Source organism: Haemaphysalis longicornis, unplaced genomic scaffold (genome assembly GCF_048455015.1).
Source record: "Haemaphysalis longicornis isolate Haplotype H1 unplaced genomic scaffold, Haemaphysalis longicornis Haplotype H1 scaffold_2, whole genome shotgun sequence".
Lineage (NCBI taxonomy): Eukaryota > Metazoa > Arthropoda > Arachnida > Ixodida > Ixodidae > Haemaphysalis > Haemaphysalis longicornis.
The window spans coordinates 205,761,943-205,787,342 of NW_027526295.1; the positions used below are offsets into that span (position 1 = coordinate 205,761,943).

The 25,400-nt window shown below is 43.7% G+C and overlaps 1 protein-coding gene across 2 annotated transcripts in view; it reads right to left on the minus strand.

The window, feature by feature from the left end:
• LOC144169810 (integrin alpha-9-like) overlaps nucleotides 1-25,400 on the minus strand; it is a 91,764-nt gene that overhangs the window by 13,997 nt on the left and 52,367 nt on the right. The window contains exons 3-21 of one of the 2 annotated variants that reach the window (XM_077699169.1): nucleotides 21,843-21,887; nucleotides 19,094-19,206; nucleotides 18,782-18,905; nucleotides 18,084-18,175; nucleotides 16,744-16,789; nucleotides 15,831-15,941; nucleotides 15,618-15,709; nucleotides 13,916-13,987; nucleotides 12,346-12,492; nucleotides 11,641-11,743; nucleotides 10,526-10,617; nucleotides 9,090-9,180; nucleotides 8,434-8,479; nucleotides 8,095-8,252; nucleotides 7,149-7,303; nucleotides 4,751-4,894; nucleotides 3,859-3,938; nucleotides 2,908-3,115; nucleotides 1,541-1,695 (exon numbers count right to left, since the gene is read on the minus strand). In XM_077699169.1, the coding sequence (XP_077555295.1) occupies nucleotides 1,541-1,695; nucleotides 2,908-3,115; nucleotides 3,859-3,938; nucleotides 4,751-4,894; nucleotides 7,149-7,303; nucleotides 8,095-8,252; nucleotides 8,434-8,479; nucleotides 9,090-9,180; nucleotides 10,526-10,617; nucleotides 11,641-11,743; nucleotides 12,346-12,492; nucleotides 13,916-13,987; nucleotides 15,618-15,709; nucleotides 15,831-15,941; nucleotides 16,744-16,789; nucleotides 18,084-18,175; nucleotides 18,782-18,905; nucleotides 19,094-19,206; nucleotides 21,843-21,887 (2,074 nt within the window). The remainder of the gene's footprint in view (nucleotides 1-1,540; nucleotides 1,696-2,907; nucleotides 3,116-3,858; nucleotides 3,939-4,750; nucleotides 4,895-7,148; nucleotides 7,304-8,094; nucleotides 8,253-8,433; nucleotides 8,480-9,089; nucleotides 9,181-10,525; nucleotides 10,618-11,640; nucleotides 11,744-12,345; nucleotides 12,493-13,915; nucleotides 13,988-15,617; nucleotides 15,710-15,830; nucleotides 15,942-16,743; nucleotides 16,790-18,083; nucleotides 18,176-18,781; nucleotides 18,906-19,093; nucleotides 19,207-21,842; nucleotides 21,888-25,400) is intronic. The other variant, XM_077699170.1, reaches the window with a different exon arrangement.

Below are 25,400 nucleotides of genomic sequence, written 5' to 3' on the forward strand. Positions count from 1 at the left end.
AGAGAACCGAATGAGCTGAACGAATGCGACACCAGGGGCCGAATCCTACCGGGTGCCGGAAGGGCGCCGGAAGATATCCGGCAGGGTTGATTTCCCGCAGGGTCTCACGCAATCGGCTTGAAGCGAAAACGCCACCCAGCCAGCGGTCGCACGAATAAGTTTTGGCTATAATTCGGTGACATTCCGTAGACCCCACGGGAAATCAACCCCACCGGATATCTTCCGGCGCCCTTCCGGCACCCAGTCGGATTTGGCCCCAGTAGTGACTCAAATAGTGACACTGAATATATGATAAACAGGACTCCCTACGGACCAGATGCCATGCATTTACAACCTTAATAGTTCAAATTTAACAATACCATGATTATAATTTGCAAGGGGTGACTTTCATGACACCCAGAAAAAAAAACTACATGTACTGTGAAGAAATGAAGAGGGTAAAAGTACCTCTATTTGCAACAAATACAGGCCAATGCTGGCCACTTTTTTTTTAAGAAGTTCTTTTTACTCATTGCTTTTGCCATCAGTGATTAAATTCTCCCCCCCCCCCTTCCCCCCTTCCCCCCGAATTTCACCCCCTGCTTTTGCCACCATCGTTGTCAGTGCTGGAGTCCTCCTACTAGTCACTTTCTTGCTCCCTGATCAAGTCGTCCTCCGTAGCATCCAGGCCATTAGGTAAAGAACCCTTCGCTGCCATGCAAACAACCATGTCACGCGAAAGGCTACACCATGTTCTGGGCCACCACTTGGTGATCTTTGCGGTGCTTGGTCGCTTTATCCTACCCAAAGGCATCAAGGCCTGATCTTCCCACATCTAGTCCTTCCCACAGCTGCCCCATACTATCTTCGAAGGGTTCGTTCAGACCAACATTGAATGGCTACAGCACGGACATCGCACTTTCGGGAATAACAACAAGCTGCATTCGAGTTTCCTACATCTTCTTTTTCACTTCAAAGGTCAGGTGATTGCGAAATGAATCAAGAACCAAGACAGACTCTGGGTGGAGAAGCACACACTTTACCTGAAACTGCTCGAGTTATCCTCCAACTAAAGTGCAGCGGCTAAAGTTAAAAAAAAAAAAAAAAAGCTTTGGAGTCACTCATACAACAAGTACATATGCATTCTTGAACAGGAAAATGTAGTCTTAGAATACAATGTATGAGTCAGTATGACTGACTCCAAGAAAAAGTTCCTGTACATACATCATAACGCAATGTCCTGGCCATCATTATGACAACCTCTTCAGTGATTTAGAGATGACAACACCCCTTTTTCCCTCTAATGCCAAGGTGCAAAGCAATGAATGGGATCAAGATCACTCTCCTATCACTCCTCACTAATCATGGGGAAAGAACGAGAAGTAGAAGCACAGTCCTCATGAGAAGTACAGCAATGCATGGTTCTTCTCTTTAAGCTGAACTGTGGCACATTATTTAGCGGAACAAGCAGTGGAGCCCCGAAGCAAAGATCTTTTGCGACAAGGCTCAGCCTTGCTCTCAATTTAAATGCCAGTAGGCAGGCACAAACAAAAGGACTCACCCTTGAAGCGAAATGTCACCCCGATAGATGAGCGGCAGCGCGATGAGAACTTGGTTGTTGCTCAAGTCCGAATCCACGCTATCCGTCTTGGCAACAACTTGGATTTCCAGCTTCTTTTGTATCTTCGTCAGGCCCAGCTTGACGGTAAGCGACGACTGAAAATGAAAACGACTGGCCTTCAAAAACCGGTAGTTCAGACCTGGACGACTGTATAGGGGCTGAGGCAGCAGTAAAACATGCCAAAACAGAAACAAATGCGCATGAACAATGGACGAATATAAATTGTGCCTTGACAATCTTAATATGCCCGTCAGTTACATGTGTGTAAGCAAGCAGTACTATTTGAAAAAAAAAAAAAAATTGAAGCCTGCAGGGCGACTTAAACACTTTCCACTGTCTCTTTTTGTTGAGAAAAGAAAAGAATATTTGCTTGTAAGTTAGTGCACATTCGCATTGGACCCTCAATTTTTTTTGTAAGCAGCCTTGTCATCACAGCCCTGGTACATTTCAGGCACTCCGTAATTAAACAGTAGCTTGTTGGTGCTTACGGTGCAAGGGTTTGGAGGCCAAAGAAGGCTAGGTCTAGTTGAGTGGTCTGTCAGAGTATGCGAGTGTAAAAGATCCTCAATACAAAATGTGAAGGCTTTTTGCACCCACATGCTAATAACTTTTACCCACTTCACATTTATCTCATTAATTTTTACCTCACGCAATTCTGGCAGACCACTCAACTAGACCTGGCACTCTTTAGCCTCCAAGCCACTGTACCAAAAACACCAACATACCACTACTCAGTCACCAAGCACATCTTTTAAGTGCACAGTACTTTAGGAGCTCGACTTGTCGTAGCTTGCTTGCTGGACCCAAGTAGAGCCCCACAGCGTTCCGTTGTAGCAGCTGTTGTCGTGGCGTAACCCAGAGGTTTCGAAAGCCAAGCGGTTTATATCATCATAAGCGTTCGAAACTCGTGAACCGCTGGCACTTGTCATACATCTCCCCGTTGTTTAGCGCAAAGAAAACTGTAGGTATATTTGAGGTGAAATATACATAACTAACCGGCCGGACCCGCGTTCATTTAGTTAGGAACGCTCGTTGGGTTGGTTTTTACGATAGTAAGGGGAAAAAAGTGGCAGGGCAACGCCGGCACGTGCGGGAGGAAAAGCAAGCACAAAAAGAACAGAACTCCCGCTGGCGCAGTTTCAGGCAGGGGGCGCGCGAGCACTGCGAAGGCGGGAAATTTGAATTGCACTGGGTGGTAGCAGTGAGCGGAAAACGGCGCTACAGCCCATTATGGCGAATCACTGCTCTGCACTTCCGACGGCTTTCCCATTGAGTGGAATGGCTTTTATTTTTCAGACAACTCCTACCTCAGCTCCTTTGTGCAGGGGGTTTCCCACGTCGCACAGCAGGGACGAGTTGGTCTTGGTCTCGCAGTTGGCCACGTTGATGATGTCCACGTTCTCCGACAGGTGGATCTCCACCCGTGCAAGATACGCAGGTTCCTCCCCACGGTTCTTCACGTGGATGTTGAGCGATGCCAGGCTGTCCCCACCCACCACTAACGGAGAGTTGTCCCTGTGAGGAAAGCAAGTTTTCCCGGGGATTACTCAGTTAAAGAAACACTAAAGGAAGTTATAAGCACTGTGTAATTACTTGTATCGAAGCTGCATTTTTTTTTTTAACACGAAAGTGTTTTATGCCCGGGTACATTAAGATCTCAGTCACATCATATCCGTCACGGAAGTGATGTTGCCAGAAAAAGTTCCACTGACGCGGCGGCGCCCGGTTTCGAGCCCACGAACTCTCTCGCCACAATGGGAGGTACAAGCACTCTGCCAACTGCGCTACGTAAGCAGCTCTATGAACGCGCCTTATGTCCTTCCCTATGACTCATTCAGATGGCCTGCCATCGAGGAGAGGCGAAGCGAAGTAGCGCATCATGACGCTAATGAGCGCCGACAGTTGGCGCCTCGATGCCAGCACTTTCGCGTACGGGGGACGCGCGTGAATTGAGGCACCCTCCACTGTTTTTCGTTTCTTGTATGTTTCTCAGGGTCAGGCTCATGAACCCTTGGCACATGAAGGAGGTTCCTTTAACAATCAACTGCTCCTGTGAAGGCCCCTTTCACTTTCGTGTTTTGCCGATTCCTATAAAAGACAGATCAACCATAATTTTTTTTTTTTTTTTTTTTTTTTTTTTTGCTTATTGGCATGCATTTCAAACGCACTGTGCTGCATGGTAAGCAACACTAAAGTGGCATTGTAGTGACGGCCCCCCCACCCTGCAAGGGCAATATTGCAGAAAATTTGGTGCTTACTCGTGTTTTTCAATGGTGGCCTTGAGCTCCAGATCAGCGATGCACATGTTGTCGGGGCCACATGCAACTTGGAAGGCTGTCTATAATAGGTGGGCGAAAAATAAAGAAAAGCGCAGGATGAATACAGGTTTTTGTAAAACTCTGACAACAACAGAATGTTCAACCAGAAAAAGAAGGTTGCTGCAGGACCAGCAGTTATTCAGTGATGTAAATTAACGGGCACTTTGCACGGTAGTGCGGCCAAATTGCTACACTCCCATTTTGCTGGAAGTTCTGGCACCCTGCTCCTATTAAAAATGTTAGGCCCTTTTCTTTTACCATGCGCAAATATTTTTCAGACAAAAGGAGTACTCTTCTTAATAACTGAAGCAAAACAACCTGAAACAATATAATCTGGAAAACTCAATGCCTAAGAACAAAGTACATTACAATGCACGTAAGTTTTACATTAGCGAGCTTCAAGATCAGTTCTTTTTGTGTTTTCTTTTTAGATTTTTGTTGAACATTTCATATAGAAAATTAGCACGTCTCAAGTGGTAGACACTGCCAATGACAAAAATTTGTGGAATTGTTTATGTTGTTTGTATGTTTATATTGTTTATATGTAAAAGACAATTGTTTATATGTAAAAGACAATTAGCATGTAGCATGCATAAAAAATTTTTTTTTCTTCCCTGGGAAAAAAATGGCTGCCATCTCACAGCCATTTTTAATGCCACACTACAAAAATGCAGCAACACTGTCTTTTAAACACATCACAACACTATCACACAACATGTCCAAAAGCAATGACCTATGTTGGTGCTATTTTTAGTACATCATTGTGACAATGGAAGCCTGGAGTGAGACAACAGTGCCTAGTCAATAACGCAACGTTCCCAATTTCACTTACTCGGTTAGTCACTACTGTGATTGTGCTTGGATCTAAAACGGGACATTTACGGCAGAACGAGCGGTGATCTGCCTTCGAAGTGTTTCTTGTCAAGTTGAACGTCAAGCGAAACTCGAACGGGGTCAGCAGGTCCGTGACATTTCCCTGCAACAAAAAAAAAGAGAGAAAGAGAGACAAATAAGGCACCGCAACTATTTCACGACTTCTCAAGTGAATTTTTCTAGTGCCACGAATACCAGCGTCGGAGAACAAAACTACCATATGCAGTGCACGCACCAAAATACCGAGGTAGGAACCATGAACCCCAAAATGTTAACATTTTTTCTCTGTAGCTTATCTCTGCTGTTGTCATAGTCGTGTGCAGTGCCATAATAGGCTCTCCTGACAGTGCTAAAGAGCAATGGCTCCCAATTTTGTATGGACTGAATATGTGCGTGCACTGCAATGACTGTTAGGCAGCTAAAAAGTTACTGAGACAATGTTCTGAGATAACAATGTAGTGAAATTGTGTCTAGTCGAGAGAAACAGTGTTCTCAAATCGTTGCTGAACGTAACAGTTTTCCTTAAATTTCAGGCAAAATTCCGCTACTGAGGCCTCGTATTCCTCACATTACATTGGGAGAGGTACCGCATTTACTCGAATCTAACGCACACCTTTTTTCCGGCAAAACAGGTCCCAAAATCACATGTGCATTACAATCGAGTAAGACTCAAAACTGCGGCGCCGTATCGCCACCAACGTTTCAAGATGGCTACTTGACTACTGAACGCGTAGCCAGCGCTTTGTAGTTGGCGCATGTTTGCCTTTGTTGTCTGCATAATCTTTTTTGCGTTCCTCTGTTCTTTCCGCCATAAAATTTCCCACTGCGAAGACACAGCGGGTTCACCACGATGCTGTGTTTAATAAGAAGAAAGTAATCTTGTGCGTGGAAAACGATAGAAATCAGGCTACGTCATGTGCGTTCAGTGTTTCGGACACTTGGGTGCGGGACTGGTGCAAAACAGGAAGTGAAAATTTTCGCAAGCAAGGTGACATGAAAAGGGTTCAGCGGACCAAAGAGGGGGCGATATCCCCAAATAAAAGACCTGCTGGTGGAGTACATGCAGCAGCACCAGCGGGCGGCTAAGAGACACATAACAACAGAGTCCATCGCTGGCCCAGACTGCCGTCGTGGTGGTGACTGTCTTGCCGGCAATAACCAGCACATTTCATTTCGTGCCACCTTTGGAATAAACCTTGCTTGTTCCAAGTGAGGAAAAGTTGCATTTTTGTATTAAATAACGAAAGTCTAGTGCGCGTTACAATCGAGGACATAGTGTTTTTTCTTCTTTGGACCGCAAAAAGTGGGTGCGCGTTACAATCGAGGCCGCGTTAGATTAGAGTAAATACGGTAATATGGTGCTCATCACTTAGGGGTCAAAGTGCACATATTGAAGCATTTCAAGGCAAATGGCTTCCCACCACTTTAAAATTCTACTTCGCCACAAGCGAAAATAAACGAAACAGTAAACGAGAAACTGCGAGTGGGACCAGCCTTCATTTTCCCCACTCAGTGCCTGCGGCGAGTTGGCTTCTCTAATGGATACGTACACTGTTACGGGCATATAAGAAAGCACTAAAGGAAGCACGGGATTGACAAAATTCGACCCAAACACTGAGCACAGCACATGTGTGTTCCCATTCACATTAGGAAGTCCTGCCAAGATCGCACAAGAACTGCTGACACTGTGGGGATATGAAAGTTGATCCCCCATGCCTGGAGTGTTGCGCTCGGAGGTTCTCTCCCGGTGTGGCGAGAATAACTTTGTATTCCCCTCTTCCTTACGATGAACTCAAGTTAAACCAATTTGCAGCAATCCATAGGCCACGCAGGTAGGTGGGACGTAGTCCTTCCTCCCACCCAATCTCACTTGCATGCAGTCACACGCGCAATTACTACTAGACTGGGCCGAGCACCTATCCCTCAGGTCACATGCACGCTTATCACTCGCAAGGCTTCGCTTACAAAGAAACTGCTGTTCTTCCCACTCATGAGTGAGAGCAGCGCGTTCCATGGTCATTTTTTGCATGCCCTGACTCTCCCACTTCGCGCTCCCTGCTCATTCATGCATGTGATTTGAGCTCTTCTTGGTTGCCCAGTCAATTTTTCATCCTCAGAGGCTGTTTCTCGAGTTGACCGCCATCCAGTGCTTCGGTGGCTTGTGCCGTTAATGGGACAGCTGGCGAGTGCTTGTGCCGGCCTGTTAAACCAAGTGGCTCACCACCAAGCAGCTGGAAGGAGCCCCCCTCAGGGACACAGGAGGGTAACGTGTAATGCTACCGCCTTCGCACATCAGAGACATGTGCGTGCGTGCACAAATGCAGCGAGAGAAGGGAAGTCACGCACGCACAACTTACATCAATGAGGGCAACTTCCGACATGCAGTTCTGCTTGCCCCTGTGCAGAGAACGTTCCTTGTAGACGCTCGTGGCCATTATTCCGTTCGCCTCTTCAAAGCCACCTCGGTGGGACTCCTGCTTCTTGGTGTCGATTTCCAGCGTGTATCCAAACTCTGCATCGAATAAAGTCAAAATTTTTTTAGGGTGACTTGGGGCTCACTGTGCCACACAATTTCAGACCTCACAGGGCCAGCTACTACAGCAATTTAGCACATGTGCTGCTGCTCATCATGGTGATACCGCATGGAATGGATGCAGAGGAACTGAATACACAAAAAAGGTCACTCATTTCATTAGGGAAAAAAAAAAACGAAAGATGCCAGTAGCTAGCCACCCTTTTCAGAAATAGATGCTCATTCGATCAATGATTTATCAATACAAGTGTATACAACCAACACAGTCAGTGTCTTTTAATCACTTATATTTGCACAATGATGTACACCCCTCCTAGTTTAAGTTATAAGCGATCCAGAAAGAATTTACTGTACTAAAAAGACTAAAAAGCATTCGTTCCAGACTCGGTTTGTGCGTGTGACGGAGTTGTCATTTTGGGTAACTTACAAAATGAGCCACCTACAGGAGTCACAATCGCCGTTCGAGGACTGATAGTATGGAGCCGAATAGACCCCAGTGCAGTGCAAATGCAGGGCTGATGCAGTGATGCAACAACAAGAGGCCAAAGCTATTGGTGCAATTAAGCACTCAAGCAAAATGTGTCAAATATTTCTTTTATGCGCAACATGGGAGTTGGTACTAGTGAAAAATATGGATTAATAAAGAAAATGGCAATAATAAAAAAATTCTCTCCTTCAAGTAAAAGTTGTAGAAAACAAACCAAGAAAAAAATTAATAACACGAGCTCATCATAATCTGAAAATTGTTAGAGAACCCAAGGAGGACGTACCTAGTTCGTCAGGGACGAACTTTCCGTCGTAGAAGATGCATGCATTCACCGTGAAACAGAAAAAGGAAATGTTCTTCCTAATGCAGTTTGGTGTCTTGGTAGACATATGTTGTGTTGGAATCTCGATCCAGCCTTTGGCGTGAGCAATCGGAAATGCCCTAAAATAAAAAGAGGAAATAAATTTGTTAGTGAAGTCACAGTATAGAAGACTCTCCTGTTTGCAGACTGCAATTCACTTAAAGCACTTATTTTTGATGCACCAATGATAAAGAAATGTTTTTTGACCAAACACCGAAACAATGACTAAATATTCGACAAAAAATAGTATAGGTGACTTACCTCAGGAGGTAAGCCAAATTTGACTCATAGGCTCCTATGACAATGTCTGGAAAAAAGTACAGAAAAAGACATTTAGATGAGCGAAGCACTCACAATTATGGGTTTCTCTCAGGGCTTCATATACCACAGGGCATGCATTTAGAGTCGGCCGAAAGTGTCTCATAACCGAAAATAATGCTTTTACCAACATTGTTGTCTACAGTGCAACAGTCTTTCCATGTTTGTTAGGCTTGTTTCGTTGCATAACAGGCCTCAACATTCATTGCACAAGAACTACTACTGTCCAGCAGTATTGAGTAACACGATAAAAATAAGAAAAAAGCACTTGAAAAAATTTACAAGGTGCTTGCTAATGAAGAACTGGCTCTACCATTCTCCTCACATTCAAAATACAAGAAAAGGAATAAATTGCTAGAGCAGACAACATCATAATGTTTTTCTAGCTGTTCAAGCCCCACCAACTTGACTTGTTCCAAAAGTTGTAGCTTATAGCATGAAATTTGTTTTGCTTTGTGACAAACCAGGAGTATCTAAATTATGCTGTATTCCTTTTGTAGCGATCCAGAAAGTAAAGTTACCCGCACAAAACATCCTAAGAAAAAATTTAGCAATTTAGACAAACATACAATGAACCCATAAAACCTTCACTCACGCACCAGGATAGTTGTTGTCGTCAATGTCCACCGCTTTAGATATGCTGATTCCAAAGCCCTGGGGCAGGCGGTCCATATGTCTCGCCTCGATACGCTGCCAACAAAAACAACATCACAAAGTCTATTTCTCGTCTGGTCGATTATTATATAGACATAATCTCCCCATCACCATCAGCAGCAGCAGCAATGACCAGATGTCCAGTCCAGTGAAGGATGAAGGTTATTTACTTGCAGTGACTCCTGCGCAATCTCATTTTGCCTTAGCCAACTCTTTTCTTTGCCTCAAATTTTCTTATCACATCCCTCCTGGGGGCCTTCTGCATCCCTCTATTTCTCATTTTGTCCCTCGAAAGCCACATCGCTGCCTGCATGATCTATCTGCTATTCGCCCTTTAATTTACCTACCCCGCCTACCCAGACTTCTTTTAATGCAAAAACATTCTTAGCCGAGTACCCCAACACAGTGTAATGGCTTGTATCTGCACAAAAATGCGCAATTGGCAAAGTTAAGACCTTTAATTTTGCAACAGTTTAAACGTAATCATCGTGAGGGAAAGAAAAAACAATGGATATAAAAATACAACCAAATTAAAAATGGACTTGCAAAATCATGATGGTCTACCTCGATCATCCAATGCCCTCACGTGGTACTTAAAGGAGCACTGACACCAATTTTCGGCGTTAATATTATTGCACAGTTCGCTTCCTTCACTCAACAGAATACCCTGGCTGAAATATGAGCGGCCTGCGACGCGAAGAACATAGTTCAATTGGATCGCATTTATCGCGCCGACAAAGCAGCGCGCGGAGCGGCACTCGGCAAATGGACATCAGCGTGACATCACTCCAGGAGAGGAAAAAGAAGTGACGCGACAGCGCTCGCCAAAAACTCGTGACGTCACTTCACGCGTGCGGCCCCACGAGCGGCGAGGGGGCGCAACACCCTCTCAAGCGGGCGCCGGTGACGTCCGCACAAAGCGGTGAGGTCAAACCGGGAGGCTGTCATATGCGCCGTTCGGGATGAAAGCGCGGGAATTTGAAACAAACGATTTTCAGGCCGTTCAATGTAATAAACTATCGCGCGCTGAAGTATTTGAAGTGCTGTTTCAGGTTCGCCAGACCATTAAGCATCGATAAAAGCAATAAAAGTGTAACATAAAATTTTCGTGTCAGTGCTCCTTTAAAAGAAGATCGAAAAAAGAAGAAAAACAAGATTCTGTCTGCGTTGCCATGTTCCTTCAATGCCACCAACAAAATCGAAGGTTGATGAAACAGAGAAGCGGCATAAGAATCATGCCTATTTATTAGTAGAAAATACTCAGAATTGCTGTAGCTTTTTCTCGATTTGAGCTAGAATGTCCTCCTCCGTATATCTTACATGTACACAAGTGCTGTCATTATAATGACAGCACTTATGTTTGCAGTCAAAACTATCTTACCTGGCTAAACATAGTTCGAAGACCATTCTTCCCACCATTGTAGATGTACACAGCACCGTAGCCATGTTCATAAGGTGCGCCGATGGCAACGTCTGAAATAAATTACGACACCTCATCACGACTGTGCTTAGTGTTAATTTGCAGAGCACATTAAGACAAAACAAAGGGGGATATATTGACTGATGACGTCGAAAGCTGTTTTTCATACTTCTAGGTCTTACTGTCTTTTCATCCATAAATTTTGTCCTGACTTTTCATTCTCGTAAAAACAGAATATTGTGCCTGAGGACTTCACAAAACAAAAACTGACTAGTTCTCCATGCAACAACCATGAAGAATACAGTAAAAGCTGTGTAATGCTGCCGACTACTTCAGGTGTCAGTAAAGGCAATGGCGACAGTTACATTTATAACAATGGTATGATCGTTTTGGCACCAGAACACGATTTTGGTTAAAGAAACATCAGCTTTCATGGTAGCAAGAAAGAGCTGCACTTGACTCAAAAGAAGAGCTAATGTCTTATAATTAATGCCAAACTATTTACATGGTCACTTAGGTATTTATTATTAATTGTAGTATAAGAATTGGTGCTATGGCCAGTACGTTCTTCTGCTTCTTTTACTGGACACAAAGGGAGCTTAAAGTTTTGTTTACCTTGTTTCCAGTAAACTTATTGTTGGTGCAAACACACTGGCATTTCAGTACGAATATAGTAGTATTTTTAGTTGGACGGTACCATGTAAAGGTAGATATGAAGTGCCAGAAAGGCCAATTAAGGATTCAGAAGCACACAAATGCAATCTGTCCGCAAAACTGTTCAGCCCATACCTGTGCTATTAGCACCTTTCCTGCCATAGAGTGCCACAGTACCACCAAATTAATATGTTGCTTGCATACAACATTCGCCCATTCATTCATGCATGCATATGCGTGTGTAATAATTTTCTTGCCAGTAAGCATCTCAGCTTAAAACTTGAAATTTTCGTTTAACGTTGCTCATTCTGCCCGCTGTTGCGATTGTTCAGGGAAGAGCGCACGGGCCACAGGGTGCAAATATTGCTTATCCCGGGCACATGTACCTCAAACCCGAGTCAAATTATCGAGAAAATTATCACCTGGGTACCCGTCAAGGTCAAGGTCACCAACATTGACGATGGTGGTTGCGAACCGAGCGCCTGGGATGGACGATCCCATTAATCGGCTTTGCAGTGACAAACTCTGCGGCAGAACGGATAGAACAACAATGCACTTCTGTAGGTTCAAGACTAACCACAAAAACAGGGTACTCAAACACACCAAAAGAATCTTCTCAACCCGCTAGACTTGCACTGTAATCTGAAAGAACACTTAGTTCCTAACTGTGACTAGTACTAAATGCATCTAAAGCGAGACGACATTTCGTAATGCCCAACCCCTCGCTATGACGTAAATAAACCCTCACTAAGTGTAGCCGTTCCTCCTTTTGCCGCGCAGACATATGCAGCGATCGACCAGGCCCTAATGGCAATGATTGATCCATTAAACAAGAACCAGTGCTAGTTTGTTCAAATATTAGCATAAGAAATATCTTATTTGCTACCTGTACAATGATAAATTCTATTTGTATAGGCAGTTTTTCTTCTATTTCCGTTCCAAAAAAAGACTGGGTGCTTAGGACCAGTGAAAAAGCAGTTCCAACACGAGGATTGAACCCCACCGAAGGTTGAAAAAATAGATAGAGGTACACTGCACAACCTAAGCCCACTATAACAGATCTCTACAATGGCACACAGCAGAACAAAATTGGAACTTCTTCCGCAAGACACCCAAAAAACACTTACGGCTCCATTGCTTAGGTAGACGTAGGCTCTTCCTTCGTCACCACTGGTAGAACGAAGCGAGTAGAAAGGAGCACCGACGATCAAGTCAGAGAAGCTGTCATTATTCAAATCTACAGCCACCACAGACGCACCGAAGTAAGAACCCATCTGCAAAAGAAAGAAGAAAAAAGTGTAAAGAAAACGAGCACCTCGACCATGTCAACAAAGCTCTTCACGGCTGGAATATGCCGTATGTATGCAATCCTAGTTGTTCTTTCTCATTATCCAAGTGCGCCTCATTTCCCACTATATCGTTATCCCGACGCAATGACCACAAGGCCTGTTTGATTATTTTTATCCGAAAGACAACCAATAGATGGCGCCATGCCAGGTTCTCACAACGCACCTGTGAACATTTCCACACTGCTTGGAAATACAGTAGCCGACCGTTTTGTCGGACTGCGAAAATTCATACTTGCTGGATATTTCGGACTTTCCCGAGGAACCGCAAGTTGTCCCATAGGAGTAATGACTCGCAGATTTTTCAGACTGCTTTTTTATTCTGACTATTTTTGTTCTCGTCCAGATCCGAAAAATCGGTCGGCTACTGTACATGCATGCACTATTGGTACACGAAGTGGATTTGTTACCCAGTTTAATTAAAAGACCTGGATAACAATTTAATTCCAGGTACTAATGGCACACATTATTCCACACAAATCCACACAAACCACACTACTCCAGCACAAATTTTATCCGCATTATTCCAGCACATTATTCTTGCGCACTTTTATTGATGGCCTAGCAACAACTGCTTATGTACACTGCGCAATAATATCTTTTATGTTGCCGCCATAACAATACAGCAAACACTCTAGCTATAACGTACTGCTTTAAAAATTAAACCCTAATCTCCATGATAAAACTTGTGATTATAAGCATTTGTAAGTCTAGCCTGCTTTCAGAAACTTGCATGCAGTTTGAGAAGAAATTTCCTATAAATTTTTCCTACAAATTTCCTACCTATAAATTTTTGACAGCTTGCACTAAAGACTTGATCTGAACCATTTTCTTCCACTGAATGCCAGTCAAACTGAATAGTGTCCAGATAAATCATGCAAGCTCATTTTATCACCATTGAAGAGATGCAAGAAGACCTTGTTCACAGGTGTGAAACCAGTACAGCCAGTTCATTTTAAACCAAACTTAAGTGGCTTCAGTGACACTTTCGCTAGGAAATTTAAAACAATGAGTTGGACCAAAACATGCATTCCAGTGAGTCGTGACATTTGTTCCCACAAGCTTTGATTGTCATAGGTGAACATATTGCTCCCTACTTAGCAAGCCTTTTGCTGTTTGAGCCCAAGTTCTTATTCACTCATGTTAACTCGATCGACATATCATGTTAATAATGGCTGTCCAATGTCTGCCACTTTGGCCAAACAGCCATTCTTTCCTGAATAAACCAACTTTTGTTTACACCCCAATTAACAGTTGACCTAACAGTCACCTCAAAGTGGTGCCGAACATTTTACTGCCTTCGGGGGAGGCATCAACTCTCACATCAGGTAGACAAGACGGTGAGACTGACCTGTTCACCCTCTTTCTTCATCAAAACCCTCAGGGTGCTCGACTGAGGAGACTGCTGAGTGAAGAAGTACACCTGTAAACAAAAGCAAAGGTTAATCAGTTTGCAGTTGAAGCAATTGACCACCTTTAACACAACCAAACTTAACTTTAAGGCTTACTGACACGAAATTTTCGCGTGACGTTTTTTTCGCTGCTATGCATGCCTACCAGTTCACTAATCATAGAACGACACATTAGACGGTCGAGCGCAGCGTAAATATTCATTTACGGCATCGTTTATTCGTGTCAGCTTCAGTTTCGACAAAACGAACGCCGAGCGGCCGCCATGACAGGAGGTATCACGTGATGTCACCATTCCTTCTGTACCGCTGCCGGTCTGGACGTGCGCACGGGCGAACACATGCGCGCGCTCAGACCCGCCGAGGTCTTCACCGTCCACACGCGCCCGGGCAGCATAACGTCAGTCCCAAAACCATTACATGTACACACGCCGGAGCAACGCGTGCCAACCACAGCCAGCGCGTCGACTTCGTCACAGGATCCCCGATGTCGGCAGTTTGGGGCAAGGAGCAGATGATGTCATGCTGACCCACTCTGGGCTTTCTCGCGCGGGCCAAGATTAAAATGGATTTAAAATCTATTACGCCGAACGGTTGCTGTTGAAACTTGCTGGGAGATATCTCCTGATAAAAAGGAAGCATTTTACGTAGTTATCTCAGCTTTGAAATTTCGTTTGAGTACTCCTTTAACACCCTCAGCAAGGAGTAGCAACCACTTCATTTCTGCCCAGTAGATTGTAAACTAGCAGACTTAGGGGTAGAAAACAGCTACTCACGCCCAAGTACCCTCAAAGCTCGCACTGACCAACCTCCCCTGGCCCCACCCCTGGTATCCATCCTTCCCAAGATGTCACCATGAATCCTCGTCCAAACGCAGTGGTTCCATCTTAGCTTTAAACGTGCAGGTAGTTTTGCATGTAGTCCTGCATCATTCCTGCATCACTTCGCCCAAGCTACAGAAGGTGTGCGGCAAGAAGAGAAAGCTCATTGCACTTTTAAAGGAGTACTCAAACGAAATTTCAAAGCTGAGATAACTATGTAAAATGCTTCCTTTTTATCAGGATATATCTCACTTCAAGTTTAAACAGCAACCGTTCGGCGTAACATATTTTAAATCCATTTTAATCTTCGCCCGCACGAGAAAGCCCAGAGTGAGCTGACATGACATCATCTGCTTCTTGCCCCAAACTGCCGACGTCGGGGCTCCCGTGACGAAGCCGACGCGCTGGCTGTGGTTAGGGCACGCTGCTCCGGCGTGTGTATCACGTCATGGTTTTGGGACTGATGTCATGCTGCCCGCGTGCGTGGGGACGGTGAAGACCTCAGCCGGTCTGGGCACAAGCGTGCGCTCGCTCGCGCGCGCGTCCCGGGCAGCAGCGGTACGGCAAGAATGGTGACGTCACGCGATACCTCCTGTCATGGCGGCCACTCGGCGTTCATTTTGTTGAAACCGAAACTGACACGAATAAACGGTGCCATAAATTAATTTTTACGCTGTGCTCAACCGTCTAATGTGTCATTCTACGATTAGTTGGTTGGTAGGCACACATGGCTGCAAAAAAAAACGTAACACGATAATTTCGTAGTACTCCTTTAAGGATTTACGTAATTTGTTCAGGTGTACGGGACACTCGCTGCACTTACAGCGCCTTTGCGGTCCTCGGTCTCCCTCGGTGCTCCGGCAACCATGGAAAGGCCCACACTCTCAAAGAAACGTCCCACAGCCACGCTATATCCTGGCAGAAAATGGAAGGCCGAAGAAATGGGCAATGTTCATGTGCAGTTTATGCAGGAATGTACCCAATGCAATAAAGCTAGCTCTTTCAAAAACAGGTGATTGGGCGCAATCTCACTTACCGATATACTGCTGTATCTTCTCCACTTTCGTGCTATCCAGCAGGCCACGAATGTCAAAGTCCGGGCTCAGCTTATCGGAGTTGTTGGCTATGCTGTACTTCACCAAGGATCCTGCCAGCAGCAAAAAGACAAAAAGAAGAAGAAGCAGTGGTTGATGTTGTTGCCGCTGATTTGCACCATTCATCGTCAAATGGTATGTTACAGATTCCCTCGTATCGTCAGTTTATGCACTCAACCCACACGTGAGCCCTCTCTCGAAATTTTACATACGCAAATTATCAGAAACATAAGCCTCGTCCGTATCACACGATAGGCCAGCTATAACTGAAATTGATGTTAGGCGTAAATGTAAGACAAATTTGTAACAAACAGCCAGAGGCAGAAGATAGATTCTGTTTATAGACTTCGCAGTTATTATTAAACTGTTTCAGCAATGTTGTGGCATTTTGAACGCCAGTTCTGCTCCATTCTTTCCCCTCCTATTCTTGTCTCAAGTCTGTTGGTGGCAGCCAGTCGCCCTCTCATGGAAAGTAGGTACTTCTTGACTGTCTCACAGTGACAGCAAAGAAAGCCACATATACTTGAGCGATTGAGTGATATAGCCAATGCTATTGTAGTGTTAGAAGGTCAGTCGATCACGTATGTTCAATACTTTTGTGCAATGCGACACTCAATTATCATTGCCAAGAAATCTTTAGCATAAATGGTGCTAGTTGCTAGAGCTCATTATGCGCTTCAAACAATATTAAAAGAAATAATAGTGCCGCAGTAATTTTGCAACACTTTAAAAGTTAATCTGCACTCTATAGAATGTACTCTTTGAGCGCAACTTTGTTTCCCTATAAAACAAAGTGTGTAAGTATAAAATTCAGCACTACTGATGGCGAAGAGGGTAGCAGAACAAAAATATTACCTGTCCAATCCATAGTTCCTGGCGTGCCCATAATAAGCTGGTTGTCCTGAAAAAAAAAACCCAAAGGTAACAATCAGATACCAAACACTCTTATCATGTTGAAGGTGCCCAAAGTGCAAAAACAAGTTGGCTAGTTTACATAATCAGTACACAGCAGTGTAATGAGTTCAAATAGGTATACCCCGCGTGGCTGCAGAAGCAGTCTGTAAAGCGGAAGATATCTAAAGCATAAAAATGAACAACCACCACCATACATTTTCTCTCACTATGATTTATGAAGCCACAAATTCTGAATAGTAAGAGGACATTGATACAGCTTGTCTAAGCAGTTTATTTCTTTTTTAATAAAAAGCAGTGCGGTAGGGACATGCAAGTGTGAGAGAAATGTATATGGCAACTTTTCAATTTCAATTTGTTTATTTCCACTCCAAAGAGCAGTGGGCTTCGGAAATAGAAGCTCTAGAGAGCTTGACAAAGTTTCCGGGTACTGTTTTCAAAAAGACACAAAATCCAGGTAGCAAACTTCATAAAACAGGCTGTCACACCACCACAGTCAAAGGTGCTTATTGACTATCCTTAGCACAGGATATCAGTCAAACCTCGTTATAACGAATTGTATCGGGACAGCAAATTAGTTCGTTACACTCGATATTCGTTATAACGAATATCGAGTGTAACGAACTAATTTGCTGTCCCGATAATTTGCTGTCCTGGTACAATCCCGATTGCTGTCCCGGTACAATCCCGATACAATATGGGTAAAAATCGGCTTTAACAAATCGACAATCTGGCTCGCACAAAAATACTTGATACAAAAATGCATTTCTAGGCTTCCAACCCACTATAAATAGGTAACCCTTACCTTTCTCCTTGTTGCATTTCAACCTCAATGAACCGGAACATGAGTACGTGAATTTACAACAAAACAAGGTTCACATGATGTAACAGGCCCGAGTCGTTATATATTTGATGAGGGATGTGATTTTCATCCGGTGGATACTCACAGCACTGAGCAGGATGCAGTTTTCCACAGTGTCCACGAACAAAAGGGCCTTTATACTTTTTCTGCAGTTTCGGATGCCAGAGGGTTTTTCCAAGTAGCTTCTCAGCCTCCTGGTCAAATATTTCTTCGTTATATCCGATATTGCGCACGGCTCACAAATTCAGTTTTGTTATAAAAGAATAAGAGCCATTGATATAAAGCGTGACCAACCGAAGATCGTACTTAGTTCGCTATAGCCCATAATTCGCTATATCAGTATTCGTTTTAACGAGGTTCAACTGTACTACTACTACTAGGTAGGCTGGTAGATTACTACCAACGGCCCAGCTGCACTTACGTCAGATAGGCTCATTGAAAAGCCAAACTCTCCCACCGCGAGGTTGTAGCTTTCAGGGTCATGGGAGCCAGGCCGTAGCGTCACTTGAAGGCCTGAAAATGTGATTTTCGGCAGAGTTTGGAAACAGGTCGGTTTGATGCGAAACACAGTCGGCATCTAAAGCACTAAACAACAGAGAAACAGCCACTGGACAGGCACGAAGTGCAATTAACGCCAGTTTATGTAAGTGAGAAGTCGCACTTGCGGGGACTGAAAACGCAAAACATCGAAAAAAGAACAAAAAAAATGCAGTGCAGGCATAAAAACTTTTAGGGAAGCAAACTACGCACAATCCGAGAAACAGCTTGTCCGCACAGAAGGTCACTTTCATTGACTGCGTGCAGTAGGATGTTGTCTGGAAAGGAACGTGGCTTCCAAATATGAAGTAAGGCACGAAACAGGGGCTTAGCTTTCCAAACATTCGACTCGTAAAAGCATACAAGGAATATATACTGACGGGGGTGGGAGCTCAAGTGTATGTGCAGCCAGCATGCAGATGTAACAGACATTTCCAAAAATATCTGCTCCCACATGTAAACTTGGCAACTTGTATTTTGCACTCTTTTTCTTGTGCCTGCGTTGACCGCCCCACCTCTTGTGGTGGTCAGTCAGGCAGACTCAAATGCGAGACAGTTAATGCACCCACACCACCGACTCACTTTTCCTTATAAGTGGCCGCAGCGCCTCAGCCTTGTTGAGGTCATGGCTGAGGACATAGCAGATTCCGTTCATCATGTACATGACAGTCTTGTACTTCTGGTTTTTCCACTTTGGTGCGCAAACCTGCGAGGGGGGGCATAAGAAAAGAGTAAATCATTGTGAATTGTGCTGCAGTTATTCTTACATTCATTTTTGAAAAAAACGCATGTTAAACCTCGCCAAAAAAAATTAAAACGGAGTTTCTTTTCCGTTTGATTCCTTTTGCAGGCACGCATACTTTTTCAACGCTTGAGACGAGTAAGATAACTTACGATGACCCTGCCATCGGGACCAGGTTGAACGACCATAGACATTCCCAGGTGCATGTCGTCGTGTAGCGGCTCATACTGGTACTCGTCATCCACATCGTCAACGTTGTCGGACCCTGTTGGAACACAAAAGCAAGCGGTGTGACCACCCTGTCAATTTGAACGGTCAGACGCACCTATTTAAACCCCTTTTCCAGGCTCCCCCAAACGCAAGAACTGCCATTCAGGTAACCCGCACAGGTAGACACAAGGGGCCTTTTCTTACTCAGGTGAGAAAAAATGACAGATAATTAAAGTATCTTGATAATCTCTCCTTCTTAATACAGTAGACTCTCGATAAACGGAAATCCCTTAAACAGAATTGCCGCTTAAACGGAACAGTAGCCTGTAAGTTGGTTGGTTTTGTATTCAGATAACGTAAAAAAAACTCTCGGCAATCGGAACTAAAATTTCCGCGTCTCCGTGTAAATGGAACCAGAAATGAAACTTGTGAAACCCACTGGCATGAGAATCGGCTTTTTACGGTTCCGGCTGTTTCCTCTTTTGTTCTATTTCTTCCTCCATGTTTTTTTTAGCCTCATTGGCCTCGTAAGCTTCGTCTCGTAAGTGGTCAGCCATGTTAGCACAACGAACGCAACATTGCAGTTCTTGTTCCAGTTGTTCGGTCTCAATTTAAGACGCCGAGGTTACAGGGCCCAGCGCCTGCTGCCTTGTTCATGCCATCGTGGTGCTATTCGCCCTTCATTACCGAGTTGCCGTCTTCTGAATTCGGTGGCTCGTACGCACTAGCGAAGTTGAGGCCTCTACCCTCCATGAAGATTCAGTTGCAAGGACTCAAACAAAAATAATTGATGCATTTTTTAGTGCACAGCGACTCATTGTTGCCAAATCAACTGCGTGAATGCTGTGCCTCAACCTCTTGTAGTACTCTTGCTTTCTTAAAAACTATTAGCTAAAATGACCTTCAAGTGCTTGGAGTTCCATAAAATGGTATTGAGAGCGTGTATGCACATAAATTTGGAAAGTTCACATATCTATCTCAGTAAATGGAGCTCCTGCTAAACGGAATTAATTTTTTTCTGTCCCTTGAAGTTCCATTTATCGAGAGTGTACTGTAATTAGGAAAACTGAAGAAGAAGTAAAATTTGAATTATTTTGCACACAGCTACTCACAACAATTTTTAAAGCACAAGCACCTATTTCAAGCTTAACCTGAATTTCGTTTTTCAAAGCAAATACACGTCAGAAATGCATGTAATGTGAAAACAAAAATACAGGCGCAGAAGAAGCAACACCGCAAAAACGCATGTGTGAAATTTGTGTGGCACAGTAGTCACCACCACAGTGGTCACCACCACAGTGGCACACTGCATCCACATTTATCCCCAATGGTGCTGGTATAGAAGTCCAGTCCATGCAGTCAATTCCTGCCATTTCAGAATTGATTAGGAAAATTAATTTTTAAGAATTTGTGCAGGAAATTTTCAGGCACAAGCAATTAGTTTGAGCGCTTTAGTCGTTTGGGTATTTGTGAAAACCTGTTGCCCTTCTGTGCACCCCGAGTGGTAAAATTTCCCCAAAAAACTCATCTTATTGTGCTGCTAAGCCATGGAGGGAAAGCGTTTTTTTTTTTTTTTTTTTCAAATTTCCAGAATTTAGACATAGAGAGGCTAAACAATGATTCTACAAAACAAGATTTTTACAAATTTCAACAAGCCATGAAATTTGTATTTTTACTATTTTACAAATAAGCCATAAAAACCAATTCTTTAAATTCACAGGCTTAAGAATTATTGGTAGACATATGAAAGAACAATTAACCATTTTAGAGGAATTTCTAAAATATTTGATTGATAAATTTATGCACATATCTTAAGACACAATCTTAGAAAACACACAAATAAATCTCAATAACGCTACAAGCTCAAGGTACTACAGGATTAGCAAAATAATGTTTAGTCCAGGGGATAAAATCTATAATAATCCCAAAATTAGATATTAGACATTTCAATGGCGAAATTCAGATGCAAGAAGCCATGTGACGATAACTTTTGGAGTCTCAGACATAGTGTATGTGCTGTGAGTGTAAGCCCATTAATGGTGAAATTGAAAAACACAGTGAAATTTGTTCTAACGTTTGTACGAGTTAACCTTCATCAGCTAAACGCCGATCGAGGGACTTTAGTACGAGTAATCATAAGACCCAAACAAAAATTCAATAGACTTATGCGGTAAGTGTTTCCTTGGGAGTTGTAAAAGCACATTTCAGCAAGGAGTTATTCATTCCACCCTGTTAAAAGTGGAATTTCTAAAGAACCTTGTAATATGTTTCAGACATTTGCACGAGGGACCTTCGGACGCAAAAAAAAAATAATAATAAAAGAAATGTGGCACCTTTGCGAGCCTAAGAAACACTGCAAAATTTGCGAGAACCCACATTTTAGTTTTTCTTTCATGCATTTAGGGTTGAAATTCTGAAAAATTCCGCAATGTCATGGAAGAAATTTATATTCCAAATTTGGAGTCTGCAGCCCCAGTGGTTCTGGGCGGGCTGGCGATCAAGCAAGCACTCAATCAATCAAGCCAGCAAGTCAGTCAGTCAGTCAGGCAATCACGCAGTCACATCCGACAGGCAATCAGTCAGCTATGTCAGTCAAAATCAGTCAGTCAGCGCAAATGCCCAACCTTTGCAATGGGTGGCATCTACAAATGCATCAACAGCATTTTGCATGTTACAAGCTTGGGGACTCACGAAAACTGCCACCGTCGCGTCCGTGACCTTTCTCTTTGCTGCCACCTGCATGAACAGGGACAGACATCTGTCCTGTGTGTCCTGCTCGATCCACCGCAGACAGTTCCAAAGCCCAAAGAAAGGGCTATTGTTAAAGGGGCGCATGGGTCTTTGACCAAAAAAGTTTATCTTTCCAGTTACGATGATGAAAATTGGGGGGTGTATGATGTTTCATTCTGATTGTAAATATAAAATTAGTTTTTGTGTAAAACGACTATATTCAAATTTGTTTGGATGTTTATATTTGACTTTTTGACAGCCTTTGTAGAAAAACTGCTGGAGGGATGCAGCTGAACAAGGTACCAGTGAACTGTGCACAAATCAAGGAGTGCGATAAGACTAGCATTATCATTCTATATGGTCTTCAACAGAAGTTACGACTGTTTGAAATTAGGAACTGGGGCCCTATTCTCGACTGCACAAATTGCCGGCATTTCGCCCATGTTTTTTTGCGTAAGCACGACGTAAGCAATCAGTGACGTGCTGCACCTATAGCTATGACGACATGCAGTGTAATTTGACGAGTCACTCATAAAGATCGCTACCAAGGTATCAAATATTGTGCAAGAAAGATATAAAAACACTTGGCATGTACTATAAAAATTTAGACGGTAGCTGAGGCTGACAAGTCAACACCACAAGGCGATCGAGTAACGTTGATCCAAAAGCGAGCGAAAGGCGGATGTCGAGCTAAAGAACATCACACAATTTTTTTACCGTATCTATTTATTTCTTTCAATCGCTTTTAGTAACATAGCTGGGCTCACTGCTTCAATGCAAGCTTTGTTGCGTTATCACCTTCCCTGCCGCCACCGCCGCCACGCCATCGTCTGCTGCTATGTTACAAGTTTATGGCGTGATCACAGAAAAAGACGGCCGCGACCACGGAGCAAGATTCTTGCTCCGTGGCCGCGACCATCGCTTCTATGATACATAAGAGCACCGAAGCGCTACGCCTGATAACCGTGGAGCGCACCGATGTCGCCGATTCACTCATTCGTCAAGCTCGACTGCCATCAGCGCTGTAATGAACTAAATAGTCACTTTTCATTGTTATTTTTCTCTTGAGTTCGATCATGTGACCCAACAGCTTACTAGGACAAGTATGGACAAATGCCATGCATTGGGTTCTCTTTGTCATGGAGAGGATTGTACTGCCCTCTTATGTTGCTGTTACGCCAAACAAATAATTTTTATTTTATTGCCAAACATAAAAGCAAAATACTGCACGTTATTTGTATGCTCCATGATCGCTGACTTGGAAGCAGTTTAAACTATAATTTGTTTCGGTAGGAAACATGCTTTAAACAGCGCGCATGCGAAACTGCGCCTGCTGCAAATTGCCGCACATTTCGCGGCGCCGTAAGTCGGGGCAATTTTTTGCCCTATTTTGCTTGTATTTTGCGACAAAAACAGCCGCCATTTTCAAGCTGTTACGTAGCATTACGTCACTTTTACGCAGGCTGAAGTTGCCAATGCATGACGCAATCGTTCCCGCCAACTGTTTAAATTACGTCACGCCTTCTCAGCCAATCACAGAGGGGGTGTGTATTACAAGCAGTATTGTTGTTGAATAGCAAAGACAGGCTTACGTTGTCATGTCCGCTGCATTTAGCCTGGTTTTTCATTGCCGGCTAAGAATTATGCGCCTTTAGTAACGAGAAATAAGGCAAACTTCAGAACTGGTGTCCGTAAACGTCATAAAACGTCAAAATGACGACAGCACACACAACCACTTTGTCAACCGGAAGCGCGTGACCAAAATTGAAAGCCAATCAGAAAAGACTTCCGGAAAATTGCCTGAATTGCCGGCAATTTGTGCAGTCGAGAATAGGGCCCCTGGAAGGCAAAGCCGGTTTTTATGGTTGCCACCTTTCAAGCCCAAACTTCAAACAGTCGTGTAACTTCTGCTAGAGACCAGATTTTGTGCACAGTTCACTGGTACTTTGTTCAGCTGCATCCTTCCAGCAGTTTTTTTTACAAAGGCTGCCAGAAAGTCAAATATAAACATCCAAATAAATTTGAATATAGGATCGTTTTACATAAAAACAAATTTTATATCTACAATCGGAATGAAAATACATACACCCCCCAATTTCCATCATCATAACTGCAAAGACAAACTTTTTTGGTTCAATATCAGTGTGGCCCCCGGGGTGCCGCCAACCCCTGCTAAAACTGCCCTTCTCTTTCTTTACAGGCAATCTCGTAGTCATTCACCGCCAGTTCTACACAGCTCACCAAATTCAAACCAGTGTAGACCGTGCAATTCACATTTCGGTGATTTACTCTGATCAAAATGCAGCACTGGAAACACTGCTTACTTCAGTTGTACTCTTGTGAACACAGCTGGTCTCTTGCATATAAAACAGCTCAAGCCCTCACTCTTTCACAGCATGTTGGCCACAAGGTTTACTTTCAATAAGTCCGGAGTCATTTGGCCATCAGTGGAAATGAAATAGACGGTGGATTAGTGGCTGTAATGCACTCCATAAACAGCCACGTCTGCTGTTGCCAATTCACAGTACAACATACAGAAGCTTCCACATAGCCGCAGGTAGCTGGTTTGACAAAATTACAGAAAAAGAACTTTTCCTTATATACTAGATCCTTGTACCTACTTCCCAAAAACCTGTCCATAAATCGAGGTTTGTAATCCCTCCATCACCGCCCAAGACGACATAGCTTACAGGCCAAGGTTTGTACACTGTATTCCCGAGCCTTGTCTTCCGAGTGGTCGTACTGCGGGTCCCTAGACGCAGCTGTTCAGCATAACCTGAACGAGTGCCCAGAGTGCAATGGTACGGTCAAGCATGAGCACACCTCCATGGTCACTAAGTGTCATTAAAATTCTTAGATCTTGGTAACAACCTTTAAAACGAAAAAGTGCCCTCCAAGCACTTCAAGACTTTTTCATAGATACTAGGTCGGTATAGCTCGTAGCTCGAATTTAAATTTATACATATATGAAGCTTGGCCTTTGAGAACTGTATTTCATGCGCAAGTGGTATGTTTGTTTTCCAATAGCTCGTGCTCTGAACTGCACACATGAAGCTGTAGATTGAATACAATTTCTTTTTCTTATTTCCTTTTGGCTTTCTGCGTGGGACCCGTATGTTTCTGCCATCTTCTTCTTTTCCGTTTTATTCTTCTTTCAAGTGATTCAGCTGAAATGGCTTGCTCACGAAGAGCCAGCGTTTTTTTTTTTATCTCTTTTCAATTAATAAAACACAACACAAACTGTTTGACAAGCAGAACAGTCAGGATTTCAAACTCCTTCTCCCTTCAGAATGAACAACGGGTGCTTCACTGTGAAGCACCGCTGCTGGGTCACGGGTCCATGGTGTTATGGAAGGGGGTATCAACACAGGAAATAAAACTGTGCTGGCAGGCTATGCGCAGCCCCTGAAGGAAAGGCAACAGCAGCCAGTTTGGAAGCGACGTGCCAAATCAGAGCCACAGTAATTTTTATTTCATACTTTTGTTTGGCTTGCAAGACACGGCGTGGTATTTTCACGC